The 22857-nt window shown below is 39.5% G+C and overlaps 2 protein-coding genes across 5 annotated transcripts in view; both read right to left on the bottom strand.

The window, feature by feature from the left end:
* Positions 1–446: 446 nt before the first annotated feature.
* Positions 447–15070, bottom strand: JPT2 (Jupiter microtubule associated homolog 2). Of its 2 annotated transcripts, none has more exons than XM_069108940.1 (5): positions 14891–15070; positions 8894–9042; positions 5769–5911; positions 4119–4167; positions 447–3404 (listed from the first exon to the last, which is right to left on the bottom strand). In XM_069108940.1, exons 1-5 carry the CDS (start codon positions 14932–14934, stop codon positions 3214–3216), a joined length of 576 nt encoding a protein of 191 aa, XP_068965041.1. In that variant the 5' UTR covers positions 14935–15070; the 3' UTR covers positions 447–3213. The 2 variants fall into 2 exon arrangements, with proteins under 2 accessions (XP_068965041.1, XP_068965032.1); XM_069108931.1 differs by having other exon boundaries at positions 447–3090; positions 4146–4167.
* A 3476-nt stretch (positions 15071–18546) lies between these two features.
* The window catches only part of CRAMP1 (cramped chromatin regulator homolog 1), a 122950-nt gene continuing 118639 nt past the window's right edge, over positions 18547–22857 (bottom strand). For all 3 annotated transcript variants that reach the window (XM_069108876.1, XM_069108869.1, XM_069108861.1), the window contains exon 21: positions 18547–22491. In XM_069108876.1, coding sequence (XP_068964977.1) covers positions 22327–22491 — 165 coding nt within the window. In that variant the 3' untranslated portion in view covers positions 18547–22326. The remainder of the gene's footprint in view (positions 22492–22857) is intronic.

Below are 22857 nucleotides of genomic sequence, written 5' to 3'. Positions count from 1 at the left end.
GATACCTTTTTCAGGTAATCCATTGCAGCTAAATTTTTTTCCTGCAAAGAAGAAAGGAGTAGATTCCCTTTCTCCAAGTTCTCAAGTGACTAAGGACCACACTAAGTGTTATACTTAATTCCATAAATGTCATTCCAGACTAAATACTTCCAAAGTATGGACGTGGGCAAATCTAATAGTTTCTGTTACCAAGAGGTTAAACAGCATAATAAACAGGTTATACTCTTAAAGTAAGGATGAATATGGGAAATAATTTGTAAATAACTAAAAACATCAGTTGAAATAACATTAGCATGCTCATCCTACTGAAAAGTTAAGATGTTTAATAAATGTATAGTTTGTGGAAAAAAACTGAAACTTAATAATTCCCTCTGAAAGAAAAATATGCACCTGCTAGTAAGTTGAACGTGTCAACCCCCATTTCACCAGAAAAAGACAAAAACAGATTTTGACTACGTGATTGCCAGGTTTAATGTAACTGTTATTCCCATTCCTGCCCTGCAAAAGTAAGAAAATGCCCCCAATAAAAATTACACTGTAAAATATAAGCACAAAATTTCTTGACATAGTTCTAGAGAAAATGTTGGCACCAACTGCATTTAAAGAACAAGTTTTAAGGCATGATAAAAAAAATACAAGGACAATTAATTTCTTAGTGCATCTTAGAAGAGACTGCCAGTAGGATGCTAAGAGTCTTTGGATCTTCCAAATACAGTTAGTTTAATAATCAAATGCCAGACCTTTACATACAAATGAGCACAGATGCATTAACACTTCTTCCTGCTAGTCAATCTCATTCTTGTGGGTTATTTTCATTCCCCACCCTTCCAGAGCCTTTCTACAACCAGTTTTAAGGCCCACAGCAACATCAGGAAATAAGGAAAAAAAGTTAGAAGGGGAGGCAAAACATCATCCTACAGCTGCTATTTAGAACATTTCTGCTCATCTTCCTCACTGGATACACCCTGTCACTCACCACCCCAATCTACCTGAATTCTTGTTCTTGGAATCATCACTAGTGGTTTACAGATTCAGAATTTGGGTGGAAAAAGGGAATTATCACTGCCAAGGATTTGGCTAATGAGGTACGTTTTCGCCACCACAAGCTAGCACCCAAAACACAGATATAAATGGTAATTAGGTTCCATAGTTGAGCAATATTCTGGGTTAAATAGTCTTCTGTTACGTATCCTAAGAATTCACCATTTTACAATATTTCTACAGAAAATTATTTTATAGCTTCAAACAACTGACTTTCAAAATCTTAGAATACAGTCCATTAGTTAAATTGAGTATTGTCTGTACTTTACAGGCTCATAGGAAACAGCAAGCTTATCTTGGCTATAAAGCAATTTCCAAAATTATCAGGAAATCCTCAAGACGTAAAATCTTTGGCTAACAAATCCCATATGCCAGTTCCCCTTAATTTGCCAAATATGAAGTATTTAACAGCAATTTCCTACAGGCACTTAAATATTGAGGACAATGGATGCACATTAATACGAGGTTTCAGTTTGCTAAATATTCTTAGAACATTTCCAGAATTTGGTGCTCACCTTGTAGATATCTATCATGAAATCTCATCCGCTCTACTTGCAGGGTAACAACATGTTCCAAAATGCAAGAGGCATGTAATTGTAAAACATAGCGTTAGTTAGTCTGACTGAGGAACATCTCCCGAAATGGATGGAAGGACCATGATTCTATAGTTAAATGTGATCAAGAAAATTGTAGTCTATTACCTCCACTTGAAAAACTCATATTTTATCCACTGATATTAGATCTAGTTAATTTCCATATCTAAAGTTTCCAGTTTCACTAGGCAGAAGATTGAAGAGGTTCCCCCAAATGAGTAATCACTCATACAAGAGAATTTTCTGCTTACTCTTTAGTGTACCTATGTAATTAAGGTGTCATAAATGATTCAAAGTTATCAGCAGTTTGTGAAGCTGGTATTTGGAACAGCATTAAAAACAGCTCTTTAAATATTGTCCAAAATGTTTATTTTGAAGAACTAAAGATTTGCTCTCCTCCCCCATCAACTGATTACAGTAAAAAAAAAAGTCTTAGAAAAATATGAATAACCAAAATATCAGAAAGAAATCAGATAGGTTAATAAGGCCTTTACAAAACACTGGAAGGCCCTACTTCCCCCCTTTAGAAAAGAATTGTGTTTTGTGAAAGTAGTATGTTCACACCACTGGTGAACTGAAGAGGCAGTCAAAGGCATTTAAGGCTTATGAGAATGGCAGGGAGAAATTATTCACTTTAAAAATCAGTTAAGAGAACCAACTTACTCTCTTAATAAGGCAGATCCTTTGATCTAAGATCAGGCCAAGGGCTTCTAAATGACAGAAGGCCCCTGGAAGATCTGGGTGCAAAAATCTGCCATTAAGAATAGGTCTACAAACAAGGGAAAAGGAAAATTGTCTTGACTGATTAAGCACTTGCAAGAGGTCAAATCAAGTCCAATATCCCTTTCAAGTTGCAGCTTAGTGAGTCTTTCCCTGGCTTTTGTGAGAAAGAGGTCGAAAAGCCTCATAGGATGTCTGCAGAACAATGCATCATGGAGGCAAACTTAAAAGGACACAAATAGATTTGACACCTGTTTCCTTAAATATTAGTAGTGCTCCCAGAAAAGGTAAAGGTCCTCATCATCACTCCATATAATTTAATGGCTCTGTAAGCTAAGTGATCTATTACCCTTCTAAAACACAAGTTGTATCCCTTTACCAGTCAGAGGAGGAGGAAACATTCCTAGGGCAGCTGTCGAACCCAATCATTCACATGGGTTTTTAGTCCTCTAGTGACACTGTCAATGGCTTTTGCTGCAGGACCATGCCAGATGTACATTGCCCACCAAAACACAGATGTTCCTAGTACCCATGAAGATTCTACTCTTTCCCCATTTTCTTTCACTCCAACAAAGACTCTCATATTTGGAATGAATTCTTGGATGCAAACCTGGGGAATTCCTTAATGCTCCCATAAGATTTGTTTTCTCTATTCCCTGAAAGGCTGTGTCCCCTGGTCCTGTGTAGCCCGAGCTGTTTCTAGAACACAAGTTTGAGCAGCAAGCTACATGAAAATCTTCACATAAATCATCCACCCCTCCCCTCCCCGCCCCACCCCAACTTGTACTAATTAGAAACTATAAACCTTGGCACCCTAACAGAAGAGTTTCTAGTCTGAAGATGCTGGTATTAGTTTCCTTTAGTAGAAAGAGATGCTGGATTTGCCACCTGGTGGGTTGAGGACTTTGTTGTGTGAGCGAGGCCTGGGGCCCAACCTGGGCTCATGGTTGTCAATCTTGAGTTTAGACTCAGCTTCCTTGGCTCGTTCCTCCTTTCCTTTGTCACATTTCTCATCAGGTCCTTCTCTTGAAGATTGTGTATTTTCTGTAGCTGTATAAAAAGTCAAAATGTCATTAACACAGTTAGCTGAATACTTATATACAGAATTCAAGAATTCAGATTAGATTCAGGTGAGAATAAGAATTATTTCTAAGAGGTCTGGCACAGAGGAGAAGACAGCAGATTGTTTTTCACAATACTAAATGTCCCTTTTTGGAGCTGCTCAAAGTACTTTCCTGGGATCTTATTCATCTCTAAGGAACAGATAAACTAGAATAACCAGGAAGTTATTTAAGGAACTCAGTTTAAAGAGATGTTCCCCCAGGTACTACTACAAACATTTACCTATCCTGGTGATTTTTGAGTTGAAGGTACTCAATAAAATCTTGCCTGTAACAGCTTCCTACTCTAAACAGACCAGTTCTTTGAATCTAACAACTTGGTAGAAACAGAGGAACAGTTTCTTTTATGTTCAAGGCATATACCCAGAGTGAACTATAGTAGCATAAGAGTACTTTTAAGTACAACAGTAAGACTTGCCTAGACGGCATCCTCATGTAGGTTCTAACTAACTGATTTTAGCACCTCTAGCTAGGGTTATCCCTTCCCTGGTATGATGCCAAAAGGCATAACAATGATAACAATTACAACAGCAACAATAAAATAATATAAGAACACTAAACTGAAGCACTAAAAAATACAGTATAAACACGTACTGAATTCATCTTTTATGTTACAAAGAGGGAATAGAAATTATCTTCTCACCTTTGAGTTGCAATTTTGTGTCCTCACCTTCACATAAAACAATATGATCCTGCAATAAGGCAAGCACAGTCATGTCAAGACTTCATCCAACGACCCACAGAGTTTATTCTTCAAAGCCAAGCAGGAACTATTATACTTCTGTGTATTCCACATACATTCATACCAATCTGCTTTACCCTTCACACAGTTATTAAGAGTAGAAGAATTAGTGAAGGCTTTCAGCAGGGATTTTTCCATCACAGCTAAGCTAACTCAAATTTTTCCTCCCAGCACAATTTGCTATTTGGAATGCTAACCTGGCTCCTCCTGGCAAGTTCCATTCTATTCTGTCACAAGCCATCTTTGGGCTGTCAAGTCAAAGACGTAAAGACTGCCCAGACGACAACCAATTTAGGCAATGGCAGTGAGCTTGCTGCTCTAGGCACTCAGGTTACAGGACACACCTTGCTGGCTGGATAAGGTGTGCAGGAGTGATCTACAGAAAACAGTTTGTGAACATCAAGGATCTTCTCTAGGTTTCTACAGGACTGTCTCAGAGTTCCAGCTGCCTTACCTAACACAGACAAACTGGAACAAAGAACCAAACGAAAGTCTAAGTCAATTTATCACAGGCTGGTGAATTTCATAAAGCTATCAGTGACTTCAATAACTTGATCTCTCACTAAAGGAAGGACATATACATGGATTCAATCAGCATCTTCAAAAGCAAAAGTCATTTTTCATTTTCAAAGTTTAGATTTTCAAGATGTTCTTTCCGTGTAAAATACTGAGGCAGAAGGACACATTGATACCAGCAACTTAATGGGGAACAGACTTAGTTTAGGATATTTTAGTAAAAAATATATGGCACAGGGTGGCTAGGTGGCGCAGTGAATAGAGCACCGGCCCTGGAGTCAGAAGGACTTGAGTTCAAAACCAGCCTCAGACACTTAACACTTACTAGCTGTGTGGCCTTGGGCAAGTCACTTAACCCCAATTGCTCTACCTTCCCCCCTCCAAAAAAGGGAAAAAAAAAAGAAATAGATGGGGTGGCCAGGTAGCACAGCGAGTAAGAGCACTGGCTCCAGTGTCAGGATGACCTGGAGATTGAATCCCGGGCTCAGACACTTAGCACCCACCCAGAAACACCTGGCCGTGTAACCTTGAGCAAGTTACTTAACCCCAATTGCTTTAAAAAAAAAAAAAAGAAATAGATATAATATAAAGAGCAAAGAAGGAATTTTTAAGTTATAGACCTGGTGGAAAGAAAAAGTTGCTTCAATTTTATGTTTTTGGAATTGACTTTCTCTACTGAATTATCTGTTAACTTTATGACTATTCTGACTACAGTTAGAACTAAAAGATTGACCATATTTTGAGGCTCAAACCCTCTGTGTTTATGTTAAGGTTCTACCAAAACTTTTTTTTAGAGACTCATTGTTTTCAAGATTTCAATTTTCAAGATTCTTTCTTTGATATTGAAAGACAGAACACTAATGATGGAAGATGCACAACTTTATATAATTGATAGCTACACCTAGGAAAATATTAAACTTGTTGCTTCCCAGTAGTTCAATCCTCCATGTGTGAGAGCTCCTTAATGAATCTGTTGGGAGAAACTTCATTTTTTTTGGCTCCAGTTCCAGCTATCTGAATGTGAGAAGTCCATACCTTGGGCTTGTTTGGGTGTGCTAAGGGTGCAGTGATGGTGACTGGAGACCCAAAGATGTCACTTGTCTTCCCACCAGGGGGATTCAAACGGTATCGAGCCTGCACAGGAGTAGGCTCTTCAAAGATGCCACTTCCTTTGCCTCCTGTAGAATTAATCACATCACAACCACTCATGTTTAAATGGTGTTTTATAGCTGCAAAGCACTTTACTCAAAACCAATTTCTAAGGCAGAAAGTAAAACAGATGTTAACCCCATCCCAAAGATCACAAATGATGGGGGGATTACAGTTTGAAGGGGAAGCCAGGGTTCAAAGAGACAAGGTCACAGAGTTAGGAGCACTGAAAGCTGAGACACAGTCTGGTGCCCCTTCCACTACCTCTACCTTTCCAGACTATCACTGTGATTTATCTGGTTATGTCCTGTGTAACTGAACATTTCAGAAAACAGTCTCAAACAGGTGTTATAACTTCTGAACTAGAGTGAGGATGGTTCTAAGGCACCTAATGCCAAACTACAACTCTAGAGATGAAGGTGAAGAGGGGTGAGTTCCAGATAAAAAGAGCCTGTGCCAAAGGATATAGCAGGAGGGTGAGATCTTATTTATACAAGGAACAGCAAAAAGATCTGTTTGCCCAGACCAGAGGGCACAAGAGGGAGCAATGTATAATAAAAGTGAACAAATAAGTGAAATCCAGGCTTTAAATCTTAAACAGAGTAGTTTGAACTTTATTCTAGAGGTAACTGAAACACTGGTCTTCTGAGAGATGACTTCTCTGTGTAAAAGGATGCTGCTGAGATGTAACTGGGACAGCAAACAGAAAGTAGCAACTAGAGAGGAAGAATGAGGCGCCTCCTTAACTACAGGCCTATTAGAGTCACCCACAGCCAGAAGTTAGATGATCACTCTCACATGAACATAGTTCTATACATGTAGATTTATGCTGGTTAGGTCTATCATCCTGATCTCACAGAGAAAGAAACAAAGCAAAAATAGAATTCAACAGGTTGGGAAGGAAGGGAAGGGCAGAAATACAGAAAAGACTAAAAGAAATTTTGAGGAATGGAGTTCAGGGAAGATACAGAACTAGCTTAAGAACTGTCTGGTTGTGGATTTTAGTCTAAATCCCAAGGAGCTGTACTTTCCATTAGTCAGAGACAAATGTTTCTTCAGGGACCAAGTCTGCCTAGTCTGGAAACGAAGGGTAAAAAGAATAAAAACAAGAATGATAGTTTCCCCAAACTAGACTCTGTACCTATAATGTGTCTCCCTTTACACTTTGTGTCCTAAGATTCCTCACACTGTGATAAAACAGAAAACATGTCCTGTGTGTGTGAGGATCTAGATGATGCATTACAGAGATGGGGTACTGAACAGGAGTAAGAGAGAAGACTGCAGCCCCAAGGTCAAAGTTAAAGAGAGAAAACCTCACTTTAATGCCTTAAAAGAACGGTGGCTAAGTCCCAAAGTCATTTTTTTTTTGAAGGAGGTTTGGCAATCTATAGGAAAAAATTTCAAATTAAGAAGTAATAAATTTGCAGAGATGATCCCTGGATACAACTAAAACTTCCATATATGAACAAAACAAAGTTTTCCAATCCCTAGCCATGATGATTCCTACATTCGTTTTTCCCATGCTATGAAGTTGAAGCTCCACTGTTGAGATACAGAAGCTACTGCAATGGAGAGCTTTCTTCATTACAAGTTTTGTTTTTTACTGAATCTTGTGTCACAATGACTGTTAGCTGTCACGCCTTGCAAAGCCACTCAGAACAGTCTCCCAGGAGTGCACCTAACAATAATCCTATTTAATCAGTGTTAAATGAGCTGGGTACATTCACCTTGAAGTAGCTTAAATTTGGTTGCAGTCTTGAATGAAATGTACTATTCTGTGATCTTTTCATATAAACAGTCTATAAGGCCAGTCCTAGTACCACTAAATCTCTACATTCATGAGTGTTTTGGTGCTGGACAGGGACAAAAACATTAACTTTATTCAAGAAACTCAAGACAGGTCATATAAGTAACACTACTTTCTCAAAACCTTTCTATTTTCCAAAATGACCTTCAGCCCACTGAATCTTTAATTTCATATTCTTAAAGAAAGAATCTGGCGGCTAGGTGGCGCAGTGAATATAGCACCAGCCCTGGAGTCAGGAGGACCTGAGTTCAAATCCAGTCTCAGACGATTAACCCTTACTAGCCTCGTGATCTTGGGCAAGTCGCTTAACCCCAGTTGCCCTACCTTCCCCCTCCAAAAAGAAAAAACAGAAAAGAAAGAATCTGGGATGAGTTTTAGAGGGGTTCCTAGTATTCTACTAGGGGTTTAGAGGGGTTCTACTTGATATGCTGTATAATCTAATTCATTCCCAGGCCCCACCTGTAAAATCTGCAACAGTGGGATAATTCTAATTTCTGGATATTGGGAAACACTTTGGGGTGACTAATACTTCAAGTATCTAGGCACTGGGACAAGAATACAACTAAGATAAAGATTTCTCCTACTGTGTTTCCCCGATAATAAGACACTGTCTTATTATTTTTTTTTGGACAGAAAAACACCAGAGGGCTTATTTTCAGGGGAGGGCTTATTTTAATGAACATTGACAGCAATTTTAATAAACAGGTAAATGTGAACCAAAAAATGTACCTTTATTCAATAAGCAAATCACTGGGGAAGAACAGGATGACGCGCTCACTGCTGCAGCTCTGATTGGATGCAGCTCGGAGCGCGGCATGCGTTTGGGGGGGGGAGGCGGTGCATACAGAGGGTACCGTAGCACAGGGGATCACCTTCACTACAGTAGCAATCTCAATAGGGCTTATTTTCGGGGGAGGGCTTATTTTAGAGGAATCTTACACAGTAAGGGGAGGGCTTATTTTCGGGATAGGTCTTATTATCGGGGAAACACGGTAGTTCTTTTCTTCACCTGTAGGTAATTCAAGAAGACTAGAATTTTGAGCTCCCAGGTCAAAAAAGTGAGACCTTTCTTCTTGAGGAACCTGAAAAGTAAGACCTGTCCTATATCAGAAGACCAAATTAAAAAAAAAAATAAATGTTGGCAAGGGACTCAGTGAAGGGGTGGGGGTGTGTGGAGAGATGAGAACTGAAAAGAGAAACCCACCTGGAGGATTTGACCTTTTGGGTGTATTCTGAGGCTCCTCCGATGACCCAAAGATATTCGATGCCATTCTATTTGGTCTACTCGAAGGAATCACTTCTTCTGGAGTTCCAAAGAGATTGCTTGAGTCTCCTCCAGGGGGTTTCATTACCCTGTGTAAAGATAAGAAACATAAGCTGCAGTAAAGTTTCTAGCCTTATCTAAAAGGCCAGTATTATACATCATTTAGGATCTTAAATGAATCTAAAAGACAAAATTCATCACCTTTCCCCAAAAAAACTTCTATTCTTCTTCCAAAATTCCCCATTACTATTGGGGGCTTTCATCATATTCCCAATCACACAGGTCTACAAAATCAGTGTTATTATCCTTTACTCTTCTCTCTCATTGACTCCATATATCTAAATCAATGGCCAGATTTTGTCATTTCTACTTTCTGGTATGTGTCCTATTCTTTCCACTCATAACAGGCCTTCAGCACCTCTCCTGGATTACACTGAAAAGTTTCCTACTTGGTCTTCCTGCCTAAACCTCCCCAACCTATGCCAAAATGATTTTTGGAAAACATAGTTTTGATCATATCACCCAGTCCCTGCTCAATGAACTCCAATGGCTCCTTATGACCTCCAGGATCAAACATAAACTGTTTGCTATTTAAAGTTCTTATTTAAGCTGGTCTTCTTCCTACCTTTTTTAGTCTTCTCAAACATGGCTCCGCCAAAAACTGACTAAACTTCCACCTGCAGTTTCTCAAACACAACATTCCATCTCTCATCTTCCTGGCCTTTTCAACAGTAGAGTCCCATACTTGGAATGGTCTGCATCGGCTTCACTCAAGACTCACTCCATATTCCAACTCTCCTTTCCCCTTTATGCTTTCTTCTTTCAGATACCTTCTTCTATTCTGTACATATCCTGAATGTTCCTCTTTACCTAGTTATTTAGATGTTGTCTCCTCCCATTAGAATGTACAGTTCTTGAGGATAGAGACCAATTTTTGCCTTTTTATATGCTTGCTGACTAAGTACTGAAGGTCACTCAGTTTTAAGCAGAGCTGGTATTGGAACCTAGTTCCTATGACTCCCCAATCCAGTGCTCTTTCCACTATGTTTCTGCCAATTCTAGTTTTAAATTCCTCACATGATATTTAGAATAACTCAATATATTTTTATAAGGGTAAAATCTAGATCTTGTTTCACATTTATTATAACTTTAAGGAACTAGGTCACTGCAACAGTTTTTTTTCCTCATGCAGTCTAGCAGTCGACAACAAAGTGAATGAGAAATACCACACTTTCCCGCTTTAATATCCTTACTATTTGTGTTTACAACACAGCAGAAAGGAGGCTAATTCAAAGAAATATGAAGTTCTCAGATCATCTGTAGAACAAGGATACATAGTATGGCAGACTCATTTCTTTGCAAAGAGGAGATAAGGTTGCCAGACACCACACAACTTAACAATACACATGGGTCAGGCAGTAAACACTATAGAAGCCAAGTACAACAGCTGGTAGTGCCAGGGTTTTTGATATGATGCCAATGTATCCCTTGACTGCTTGAGTGAAAGAACAAGCAAGAGCAAAAGCTGAAGTTTATAATTCAACAGTTAATATTTCCTGTTATAAACAAGGCTTGCAAGATACAAAGTACTTTGGTAGATATGTTATTCTGAATCCAACAATAAGTCACTGCAGTTTCTAGTTTTAACTAGAGTTTATGTATTTTCCTTGGCTAGTTACAGCAAGCCTAACATTCCTAGGCCTAGACAGTTCTCTTTCTAAAGGGAAGGGATTTAAATTCATCAAGTTCAAGTGAATCTGACACTATTACAGTATATAGAGAGAGTATCAGGTTTGGGGCATTTGAAATTAATTGAGGCCATCTGTAAAATTAGTTAGTGGTTCCCCATTGCCTTTCACATCAAATGCAGTTTGTATGACACTTGGCTTGAAAGTAATCTGGTGATGTTCAGTGACACAACATATATTAAAAGAGAGATTTTTGTATATGTATACACACACACACATTATGTGTACATATACACACATACTCTGTGGGTGTGTATATTTCCCTCTAGCCCAATCCTCTAACAGTTCCTTTAGCTCTTCAAAATTCTTCTTGACTGCAGGAGTAACCCAATACTTCCTATGAAGTCATCTCTCTCCCTTAATTACTGAAAACCATTAAAATTCCAGTAATTCAAGAAATGCTTCCCCCAAGATGGCTGGGAGAAGACAAGTTTCCAGTCATATATTATGATATCTTACTTTCCCTCTGTTGATTACTTCCTATTTATATTGTGTATAGCTTGCATGTACATAGTTGTATGTTTTCTCTCCCCCATGAGATTATGAGGGCAGAGACTGTTTTTTTGCCTATCTTCATATCTCTAGTGTTTAGCATAGTGTCTGGCACATAGAAGGTGCTTATTAAGTGCTTAGTGGCTGAATGACTGGACAAGTTACTTAACTTGTATGAATCTCAGTTTCTGATTATACAATATCACCCCCTGTCTCCATTACAAGGTTGCTGAGAAGCAAATGAGGTAAGCACTACAAAGAAGTTATTATTATTGCAGTCACTTCTCCCAATGATAAATAAGTGACAGTAGCATACTTTCCTTCCTCTAGCATTTCAAAAATAAGGTAAAGCCACCATTCAAAGAAATGTCTGCTCACTTCATAAAAAGAGAATAATAAATTTTAAAGGAGAAGAAACATCAATTTGTCAGTTAGTAAGTCTAGTAATGTGACTGATTTTAAGCATAGCGATGTTTATAAAAACTCATATTTTAGAAACTGGTCATATAAAATAAAGTAACACCATAGAAAAAATAATTGAGAAAAAAAGAATGCTGAAAGACAAAATAATATTTTTAGCTACAGATTATTATTCTAAATATCCCAAGCTTAAAAAATACCTGGTCAATTCCTAATGCCTAGAAAGTAAAAGAAGCCAACTCAGTGAAATAGGCAAAAGAAGTACCAATAATTTCAGTTCTACATGTGTTATATAATTACAGAATTCCTGCAACCTAGTACAAGCAGATAAATCTGGTTTTCAAATCATTTTGCAGAACTAACAGAAACTTAGATAAAAATATAAAACCCAAAATAATTGTTCTTTTAACTTTTCAGGTTCCTAATCCTGTCTGATTTACCATTAGATGACCACTCTGATAGTATTCATGAAAGGTGATAGAGGATTTTCACTGGCTAAGAAGCTCTCTGGATTTATGTCAAAGGGTGAAACACTTGCTATTTTGTTTTCCCTCCTACATTACTTTTAAAATGACACTTAACAGAATTTAAATTTTATTTTAAAATAAAACAAAAATGCAATTGAAATTATGGAGCAAAAACAGATGAGTAAAAAAATTCCAAAAGTAATTCATAATGAGAAATTTTTTTTCTTTTTAAAAACCAATACCTGGGGGCGCCTAAGTTGCAAAGTGAATAGAGCACTGGCCCTGGAGTCAGGAGGACTTGAGTTCAAATCAGACCTCAGACACTTAACATAAAACTAGTCATGTGACCTTGGGCAAGTCACTTAACCCCAACTGACCTACCTTCCCTCATCCAAAAAGCATAAAACAAACTACCAACCAACCCCGCCCCGCCCCCCACTCCCCACCCCAATACCTGTAATTCCACAAGTCTCAGAACTAAGCTGGAGTGTGGACTGCAAATTGTGTTTCCTTCTCTGTGCTGGTAACAGCAAAGGAAGCTAGACCCAAACCAAATTCTTAAAATTTTTTTTTACAGCTTTAAGAAAGATTTGATTAATAATGGATATATCATTATGCCACACAAAAATCTTTTTAGAATCCCTTTAAGCAACATAATCCTTTAGAAAAAAACAAAGTATGACAAGTAATGTTAATGAATATTAAAAGGTAAGTGCCTGTAAGGGAAGAATAAAATTCTGTGACTCACTTCAAAGGAAGAAGGTAGAAACATTCAAGTCTCAAGTATCTACAAAAATGCCTCAAAGTTGGGACATCACCATTTAGCTAGAACAATCACAATTTGGGAGGGACATTTTTCTGCTCCTAAATTTTCTGCTGAGAAATCTTAGTTTGGCTTCTCCTGCCACTATGAACTGAGAATATTTTCCTTTTGCAAAAACAGTAGGGAGAAGTGTGAAATGTTCTGTTTTAATGTACTAGGCTACAGGGCAAAGAAGATCTCAGTACACTACAGACACAAAATCAAGAATATTTCCATATTTGAGCTGAATAATGGCAAATTTATGAAACAAAAAATTCAGCCATCAAGTAGCTCCAGACGACTTCTTGAGGCAAGACTAACACACACTTATCTCCAAAATTTACCAAATGCTATTTCAGAGATTTTTATTTTTTGAATCAAAAATCAAAGTGATGGGACATACCTGATAAGAGTATCTCCCATGTAAGGAAAAGGGCAAAATGGTTTTGTAAGCAAAGTTTTACAAATCAGATGTAAGCACTCAATAATAGCATTTTGATATGTGCTAAGCAAACTAAACTGATGATTATACAGATGTGCCCACACCACATACACGAAGAGAGAAACTACAAAAGAGAAATAAGAGCTTAGTCATAAGGCACCTAAGCTCTGCTGGTATCACAAACATTGTCATTGTTTCCAAGACTCCTGGCACCACAGCTCTTCCCTAAACTTCCACAACCCTGCATATTCAGCTGAATGTTCAGCTTGGGGACATTTTCTAGTCTCAACAAAGATTCTTTTACTTCATATTTACCTTGGGCTTTTCATTTGTATAATTAATCGATGAAAAAATTAAATTTTGCTAGAACACAATGAAAGTGATCTTAAGGTTATTACATTTATTGTGATATGCTAGAAAAATCACATTCAACATCCTATTTATTAGGTCACATTGCCTGTATACCTAATTTCAGCATGAAATTCAATTAAGTACCAGGAAACCCAGGTACAGCAGTGAAAAAATGCCATCTTTTCTAAGGTGCTCTTAAAAGAACCACCACTGTTGAACTCTAAAACGAATGGTCCAAAGTTGACCTGTTAACTCTATCCAAGGAGGGTTTCCATGCTTTCTGACGTCCACAGTTCAAATAACATCTAAGAGTGCATACATCTCTAAGCTGTAAAGCAGTTTTTAACCTGGATTCCGTGACTTAAAAAAAAAAAAATCTGTAACAGTGTTTCAACATAATTAGTTTCCTTTGTAATCTTATGCATTTTATTGTAACATTCAGCAGGGGTCTATAGGCTTCACCACATTGGTACATAAAACCAAAGGGGTTAAGAATCCTTGGTGTAAAAGTCCTTTGCACCCAGGGCAATTTCCTTACCCTCTCAGCTCCGAAAGCATAGCGGGAAACAGGAAGTGGAAACCGGCTCTCCCCCAAGTGTGGAAGGCTCCCTAGCCTGTTCCCAGAGCGGGGCATCATTTTGTGGAGCACGACCCCACCCCCGCCTGGAGCAAATTACATCCTCCAAGGGGGCAGAAAGTAGCGGAACCCCACCGCTTAGTAACTCCCCCAAGACCCTGAGAATCTGCAGGCTCTCTCCCTGATCCAAGGCCCCTCCACAAGTCCCAAATCCCACTTATGCCTCCTCCCCATCCCCGCACCCGTAGCTCACACCTCCTTGCCACACCCCCTAGTACCCACCTTCTCTCCCGTTGGGTCCCCTGCGAACTCGGCCCCCTCCCCTCGTCTGGGTCTCCCCTCCCCCACTTCCCCGCGCTCACTCCAATTGCTTCCTTCTCCCCCGCCCCCAATTGTTCCCTCCTCTGGACCCCCAAGGATCCTTCGCCAGGCCCCCCTTCCCGCCCCTGCCTCAGCCCACGAGAATCCTCCCACCGCCCGAGCACCCCGTTCTCGATCCCCTACACCCCCGGCCAGCCTGCCCCGCCCCCCTCGCTTCCTTCCTCAACGTGGCCCGGGCCGGGTGGGCGGCTGGCCCGGCGGGCGCCGCCTCGGCTAGGCTAAGCTTCTCCCGCGGCCCGTCCCGCGGCCGGCCGCACCTGGAGGTTGGCTTGCCGCCCTCGTTCTCCCTCCCTTGGAACATGTCGGCAGCGGCTGAGGCAGCGGTGGTGGTTGTGGCAGCCAAGGCGGCGGCGGCAGCAGCAGAGATACTCTCCCACTGCAGACCAGCGCAGTTCCCGCTCCCACCCACCTCCGCGAGGGGGGAGAAGGGGGGAGGTGCTCTGCCCGCCGCCCGCCCATTGGGCGCCGGAGCCGCCAATCAGGGCCTCGGAGCCCGTGGTCGCTCGGCGCGCCGCCCCTCGTCCGGCACCCGCCGGGAGGGAATCTTTAACCTCCACTCTGGGCTCCCGCCCGCCCTAGTCCGGTCTAGGAGGGACTTGGGGAGGTGAGTGGGGCTCCCCAGGACCTGGCTCCTCCAAGGCGTGCACTGGCTTCTTCCCGCCTTCTCCGGAATCGACTCCTCAACTCCATCTCTTGGAAATCTTGGTTAAGAGCTTCAAGACTGAGATGGAGAGCCACCATAATTATTCGCTTGCAAACGCCTTTGTATATGCGCTTCTGTGGGTTGGAATAAACGCGCTTCTTTTGCATGAACAAAACCAGTGCAGTTCGAATAAGGAGAGCGGTAACTGGGAAATATTTCTATCAAATCTTTCAAGGGTTACGTGTTAAATAAATGTCAAAAATATGTGATCAAAACCCATTACGTGAAAGATAACTTGGTCTAAGGATATGAATATTTTCCAAAAAATCACCTAGTGTGATGGCAAAGTGCATAGAGTGCTGCACCTAGAATCAGGAAGACTTCGGTTCAAATCCTGTCTCAAATAGTTGCGAAGTAAGTCACTTAATTTTGTTTCTCTCAGTTTCCCCATCTGTAAAATGGGGCTAATAGTACCTACTGTCAGCGTTTTTGAGAGGATGAGAACATGTGAGGTGCTTTGCAAACCTTAAAGCACTATACACTATTATTAAAAATTGTACCATCACCTTATATTTGTCTTTCCTCTTGTGAACTACAAATGCTCTGACCAACCTTGTTTATATTTTCTGATGTCTTAGAAACAGATATGAAGTGGCTGAACTGACACTAAACAGCATGAAAGAAACCATCTTCTTCCTAATCTAACACTTGTTATTCACCTACAGGCTGTGACACCTGCTATTTTTCTATTAAAAAAAAAAGCCCAAACATCTTTGCTTTCATTATCTTTTTCCTTCCCTGCACACACACAGTCCCTTTTAACTTTTGCCTTTACCTCCCAGTAGAACCTAAACTCTCTGGAAAGGAGGGATTATTACATGGGCATTTAATAAATGATTGTAGTGTTAAATTATTGGACGAAGTTTAAATTCAGACACCTGGTCTGAACCTAATTCTCATCTCTTCTGGTGCCTCAAGCATAAATAAGGTGCTCTCTTCCCAACACACGCATTCAACAGCTGTAGCAGCAGCTAGATAGGGAAAGAGATAATGGGAAGGTAGGAAAACCTTTAGTCAACTTTTCCTAGCTACAATTGTAGAATTTCACTTCAGTGTAGCCTCACAGCACTAACTTGTTTCCTTTGTTTTTATCTCCAGAGCAACTGGTGACAAATACTATTCACCACTGAGCTTTCCTTAGAAAGAGACAGATTGTCAGTGTGAGTAAAAATTTGGGGGCTGCTTCGAGGTCAAAAAGCATTTAAACTATTTACAAAATGAAAACTGTAATTGACATTAGAAGCAATTTCCAAGTCTATACTTCTGTTTTAGATCCCCATTTTACACTGTATGAAAACTGTTTGAACAAGGGTACAGAAGTGAGGATCTTGGGGGTGGCTAGGTGTGGAAGTGAATAGAGAACCAGCCTTGGAGTCAGGAGCTTAGTTCAAATCAGACTCAGACACTTGACTTACTAGCTGTGTGACTACAATGTTGATAGGATTTAAGATCTTCCCAGACCATTAATAAATAGGGTGGATCCCATTAAGGGAAGCTTGCTTAGGGGAGGCTTGCTTGTAGGAAGGCTTTCACACCTTTTGCTAATTTCTAATTAGACACTGAGTCTAGAGGGTGGAAATGCCTTCTGGCTCTGAAAAATGTACATATACTCTGAGTTGGTATTTTGTTTTGGGAGCTCACTTATGAGAAGGATCTTGTGATTCCCTGGTCAAGATTCTGAGTGGCTGTATGTTCAGAGTTCTCCAACTGCTCAAATGTAAAAGCTCTCTCAATCCAGGGATGTATATGAAGTATATAATTAACTCAGGCAGTCAGAGAGCCCTATCTGTTGGTCTTTATTTCTCTGATTATATTTTCTCTAAAGTTCAGGGTGCTGACTTTTCCCCAGAACTAGTGAATGTAATTTTAAAAAGACTTGATCCCTTAAACAGCTCTCTTTCCTAGTAAAGCAGATCTAAGAACCTGTGCTAGAAGCCATTCGGGATATTCCAGTATGGTTGCTGCTACAGTGGATCCTGGGCAAGTCATTTAACCCCAATTGCCTCTCAAAAAAAAATGAGGATGCTAAGGCTGAATGCAAAGAGATGAGTTTTAGAAAAAATCTCTCTAGATTCACCATATAGCCCTTTAACATGCTTTTGAGGGGGAAGATTAGTTGGTTGTCCTTTGTTCTGGAAGAGGACCAATGATATAATGAGGGCCATCTCTTGACTTGCAAGTGAATTGGATTTAAATGAGTCAGGGATGTACAAAGTCACTCTCTCCTAAGTCCAGTGGCAAGACATAGGTCAGGACAACTGGCAAGGGCCTAGATGTAGTGGGAGACCTTGGCCTTTATAAGCTAAGGTCTTTCCCAGGTCTTGGTTGTTTGAGGCAACACCCATTCAGTGATTCAAGGCTAGGGAAGAATGAAGGCAAAAGATGGCCTAGTCTGCCTTCTCAAAAGAAATCAATATGGGAAAGGAGGACCCTCAGGGTTTCTGGCCAGAAGAGAAGCAACTGCCCCTGCCCCAACTCTTTCTCTCTCTCTCTCCCCCTCCCTCCCTGAGCTAGTGAGGTTTGGGCTGGGACCTATTATATATAGGTCAGTCAGTGAGAGCCACAGTGATTTGTGTTTAAAGGCACAAAAGTAGCTCCTGATGACTCCCAAGGGCTTTATCAAACCCTGGCATTCCAGAGCTATATTTCAAAAATTATAAATGAAAACTACATGAGACAAACTCTTCCAGTTTTACAAGAGAAAAAGCCATGAGAATAAGTAGGGAAGAAAAGAAAAATCTAGCCCCCAAACTTCAAGGTATAAATGATCAAAATTTACATTCCTTTGGACAGAGCACCCATGTGCAAGGATATGATTCCCCATGTGGACAGAGGGAGAGAAAAAGGGGGAGGAAGAAAGGGGATGGTCTTTGCATAGGCCTGTCTAGAGTCATTTTGAGTCCAGTGGTAAGACATAGGCCAGGACGACTGGCAATGTCATAAGGGTAGGACTCTCCATGTGGACAGAGGGAGAGAAGGAAAGGAGAAATGAGGGAGGGTTTATTAAATACCTATGTTCAAGGTGCTATGCTAAGTACTTTACAAAGATTATCTCACTTGATCCTCACAACTTCCCTAAGTTTAGGAGTAATTTTCCTTTAGCAGTTGGCTATCTCTTTCACAAATCTAAATTTTAAGTAATAAAGATAATTTATAGCCATTGCAGGTGAAAAACGCAAATCAACAGAAAAATCAAGCAGAAAAGGACAATTATTAGATCAAGTATTAGTATGTATTTATGCACAATAATAAAAACAGATTTACAAGTTGAACTGGAAATTTAAACATAGGAAGTTTAACAGTTTTTGTTTATTATATTAAATAGCCAAAACACCTTTTTTTTCCCCTCCAAAATTGGTAAAGAATAAATAATATAATTTACAATATGGTACAAAAAATAATCAGGAAGGACAGGCAATCTGCTTTATACATACACTGCATATGTATATTTATAATCTATAAAACAAATTCACATCTCAAACAAGCCAAAAACCTTAGATGATATGGCTTAACTATTTTTCAAAGAAACAGCAATAAATTCTGCTGCCAAACCATAAGCTCTAAAGCCAGTTATCCTGTTCCAGTAATGTATGATAACAGGTCGCTGTAGTGCTTCCAAGGTTTAATTTACTTAACATTACTTACAAATTATTGTGGAATTAGGAGAGCTATAAAGGTTTGGGATAATGTTAAAAAAAAAAGAAGAAAAACCACCAAAGTGCAGTATTCCCTTAGAAATGCATCCAAGTATTTAAATTTCTTCCTCAGGGGTTTCCAGCATCAGCATACAAGACATCTCTTTGCAAAACAAGTTTGAGCTCAGTAATATGATTTGGTTTTAAGATGAGTAAAGGCCATCCATCTAGAAGTTATATCATGGGGTAGCCTCATAAACAATGGTAATTCCTATACTTAGAACCAGGAGACTTAGGGGTACTGAAGAAATACTGGTAAGATAATTGTTTTCAATTAACTCTTCTCCTTGAACAATTACTTCTACACCTAGCAGACTCATATTACAGCATATCTCATTTTAAGCACTATATTGAAGGATGAGTATTCAGTTGCCTCTGAATTGTATACTCCACAAAAGGATGAGGGGCAAAGAATATCGATTTTGTAAGATCTAGAGGTTTTTACTCAGTTCTGAATTTTTTAAGGAACTGATCTGCCTTCAGCTCAAATGCACATAGTAAGCCATAAGTTCATATTGAAAGGCTAAGAGACATCCTCTTGAATGGAAACAAGAATTCTCCTACTTTCTGACTTATGCTGGTCTACTTTTGATTCTCTGAAAGATTTCTATTTTTATACATATATTTATAAGGCTAGGAGAAATAGATTAATTTTCTGCTACAAACTATGAAATTTCCCTTAATCTTGTTAAGTAAAAGCATCCACATGACATGTTGCAAAAGGGAAAAACAAAGGTCTGCATAGGAATTCATGTTTGTCACTGGTAAGGAGGAGAAGACTTACAGGCAGTTAACAAATCACTTTCTCCTTCTATCTTGTTCCAGCCGCCCTAATCCAACTACTTAAGATATTACTTGCAACAAGAAGATATTTACTTGAGTTCCATATGTGACAAGTAGAGTCTGTTCCGGAGACCCAAAACAGGAACTTATGATTTTTAAAGTCTTTGAATAAGCTTATTGCCATATTTTTCTTTCCCTTTGTCTTTAATTTAAAACCAGCTAGTTAGTTTCCACTTGTTGCCCTAACATTATCAGAGCTCCTGTTACATAACCAGGTCAGAAGTATTATCAGTTGGCCACATGGTCATGACACAATTAATTGGTCATTAATCCCAGAAATACTCCTGAAAGACTCCTTGGTTTCTATGGCATTAGAGTACAGAGTTCAGGAGACTAATATTGCTGCAAATTCAGCCAGCAGATTTTTAACCCTTGGCTAAGTTAGATATCAAGGGCAGGAGATATTCCTCAGTCTATTGTGTATGTAGGACTGATGAATCAACCCAGAAAATGGTCAAGTTGGTTTAAAGACAATACAACCACAGTTGCTCACATCACTTGATCTAACTGTGCCATATTCCTCCTCTCCTTTATTCTTAATTATGTGCTGCTACTTTCTTAAGATCCAGTAAAAACTTTATTCCTAAGTGTTTCAGGGATAAGGGAGTGAAACTACAACATGAGAACCAGATGTTGTCCATCCAGTAACCCCGAATTATCTCCCTTGTCTTAGGTATTAGAATGTCTGCCCTTTATTACTAAAATTAAATAATCTCAATTTGTGGGATTCCACAATTCTCTATATGAAGTAGAAAAACATTTTTTTTTTTCCCTGAAGAAGTCTGTTACAGCCTTGAAGGCTACTGGTCTTCCCTAAGAATATTACTGAGAGGAAGAAATGCTGTTCTTACTTTCAACAAAGGTGGGAGTTAATGGCACAGTAAATAGCAACATTGGACTACAAGCTAAGTAGGTAATAAGCTAAAGTTAAATAAGTCAGGTGGATAAAACTACAGATGACACTGTGGCCAAGGTTGAACTTCCTCACATGGATGCCTAAAAAGACCGTGTAAACAGAGTTGGCTGTTAAGACATAGTTGTGGATGGATTTAATGGGTTCACCTTCTATGTAAAAAACTGACTATAGGATTTTATAAGACCTCTCTCGACAAAGGACATGGCTTTTGTATACTAAGGAGCTACCTTAAGCCCTTGTTCTTGAATTCTCTGAAAAGAAATGCTGGGCAAGAGTGAGAGGTGCTCAATGGTCCCAGAAGAATGAGGACCAAGAGTATATATAACGGAACAACATATGCTGAAGGTCAACCAAAAGCAGAGGAAAATTTGATACAGAGAAAAATCACTTCATCTAAACTACCCAAATGTTAAGGATCACTGATTTCTTTTCAGATGTCAAACAAAATTCCACCAAATGTGTAAGAATTTATAGGCAGAGGTCTTCATCTAAAACTGATGCCTTGAACCACCCTTAAAGAAACTAGGCAAGTAGGAGAGGGAAGGAAATCAAACTTAATTGGGTTTTCTTCTTGAATGGTCCCTAATTCACAAATAAAAGAAAGATCTTTTTCTCCCTCAAAGGTTAAAAAAAAAAAAAATCAATGTTATCTGCATAAGACATGATTCTTTTACCTGTCCTGTTAAGTCAGTCAAAACCTACAGTTAAGGAACTGGGGGAGGTTTGGTGTTTCAATAGAGTTGGTGATAGGAAAAATCTTTGCAACAAATTGACATCTATTAAGACCAATATTTCTCCCTCTGCTACCCCAGGTACTATAAGGCCTTTATCTGCACTATCATCTGCCCTGGAATGCAATTACAATTACAGAGAGCCCAAGAGATGCTGTGCTGTCTTCCCCAAGGAAGAAGGAATGCATCATGGATTATCAAACTCCCATCACTTTACAGACATAGTAACAGAATGTCAAAAGATTAACAGGAGGAAGGCAGTCGTGACTTGGGCCCTCCCACCAGTGAGTGTGGCTTAAAATTCTCCAGGACTTAATGGCTATTCCAAGGCACTCTCAACTTCTTCCCTTTAAAAAAAGAAAACTTGTAGTAGTTTCTTCTTCAACTGGAATGTTCAATACAATAAATTTAGGCTTAACATAAGACTAATCTTCATCTGGACCCCAATCTTGACATGGAGCTAAAAATATTACATATGAGCACAAAATGCCTCAGAAGGGGATTCTCTTATCAACAGTCTTAACTCATGCCATTCCAGAGAACTAGTCTGATTCTTTCCAACCACATCACTAACTCTAGCTCCTCTCATGGGAATTCTTCTTTAATACTGTTCAGTGATCACTTCCTGATATACTATAGATTCCAGGATGCACAGGTGTTCAAATGTTAGAAGATGCTGCCTTTATTGAGAGTGGGACACTGGGATTTCCAACCCCCCAACAATCAGAGAACAACCATAGGATGTCCATTTGTAATATCAGTCTATCCTAACTGTGGCCACCACGGTGCCCATCACTAAGCATGATCACTGTGAGAGGTCACCCACTGGAGGGCCACTTCCACCTCCATCAAAAAGGACCTCCCGTCGACTTGACTCAGTGATGGATAATTCCTGGGCAAGGTCATTGAAACGGGAGATGTAATCAATGCTGTTCTCATTCATCATGCATACCAGTTGGGAATCCACAACCTAGAGGACACAGCAAAGAAGGGAAATATTGCAAGTTAGATAAATGGGAATCAGTTCTAAGCTATATAAGGCCCTCCTACATTCTGGGAGACCTGAGAGGAAAGTGGGAGCACTGGATGAATATAAACATTTCTTTCATGGCTTTCTTTACATATCTAGTCATGGAACTAGACTGCTGCCAAGTTACATGGGAGAAAATAACATGAAGATTTCTGTGACTTATATGAAAAATAGGATCGTGTCCCAAATATCCCAACTGAACTCAGTCCCATTTTGTTACCAATATATGGAGATGATAAAAGACTGAGTAACATCATTTCCCCTTCCCTCGGAAGTTCTACAATGTCAACAAGAATTTATTAGATG

The sequence above is a fragment of the Petaurus breviceps genome, unplaced genomic scaffold (assembly GCF_028583685.1).
Source record: "Petaurus breviceps papuanus isolate PSGF00001 unplaced genomic scaffold, PetGlider_PUasm1.0 138, whole genome shotgun sequence".
NCBI classification, from domain to species: domain Eukaryota; kingdom Metazoa; phylum Chordata; class Mammalia; order Diprotodontia; family Petauridae; genus Petaurus; species Petaurus breviceps.
Note: the sequence above shows the minus strand (reverse complement) of the source record. Positions and strands in the feature narration are given on the sequence as shown.

Coding starts and splice junctions, on each gene's coding strand:
- JPT2 (XM_069108931.1), bottom strand. CDS start 14,934: ATGTTCCAAGGGAGGGAGAACGAGGGCGGCAAGCCAACCTCCAG. Junction 9,043..14,890: donor GGCGGCAAGCCAACCTCCAG/GTGCGGCCGGCC, acceptor ATCTTTACACAG/GGTAATGAAACCCCCTGGAG. Junction 3,091..4,145: donor TCATATTGTTTTATGTGAAG/GTGAGGACACAA, acceptor ATTTATGTGAAG/ATTTTCATGTAGCTTGCTGC.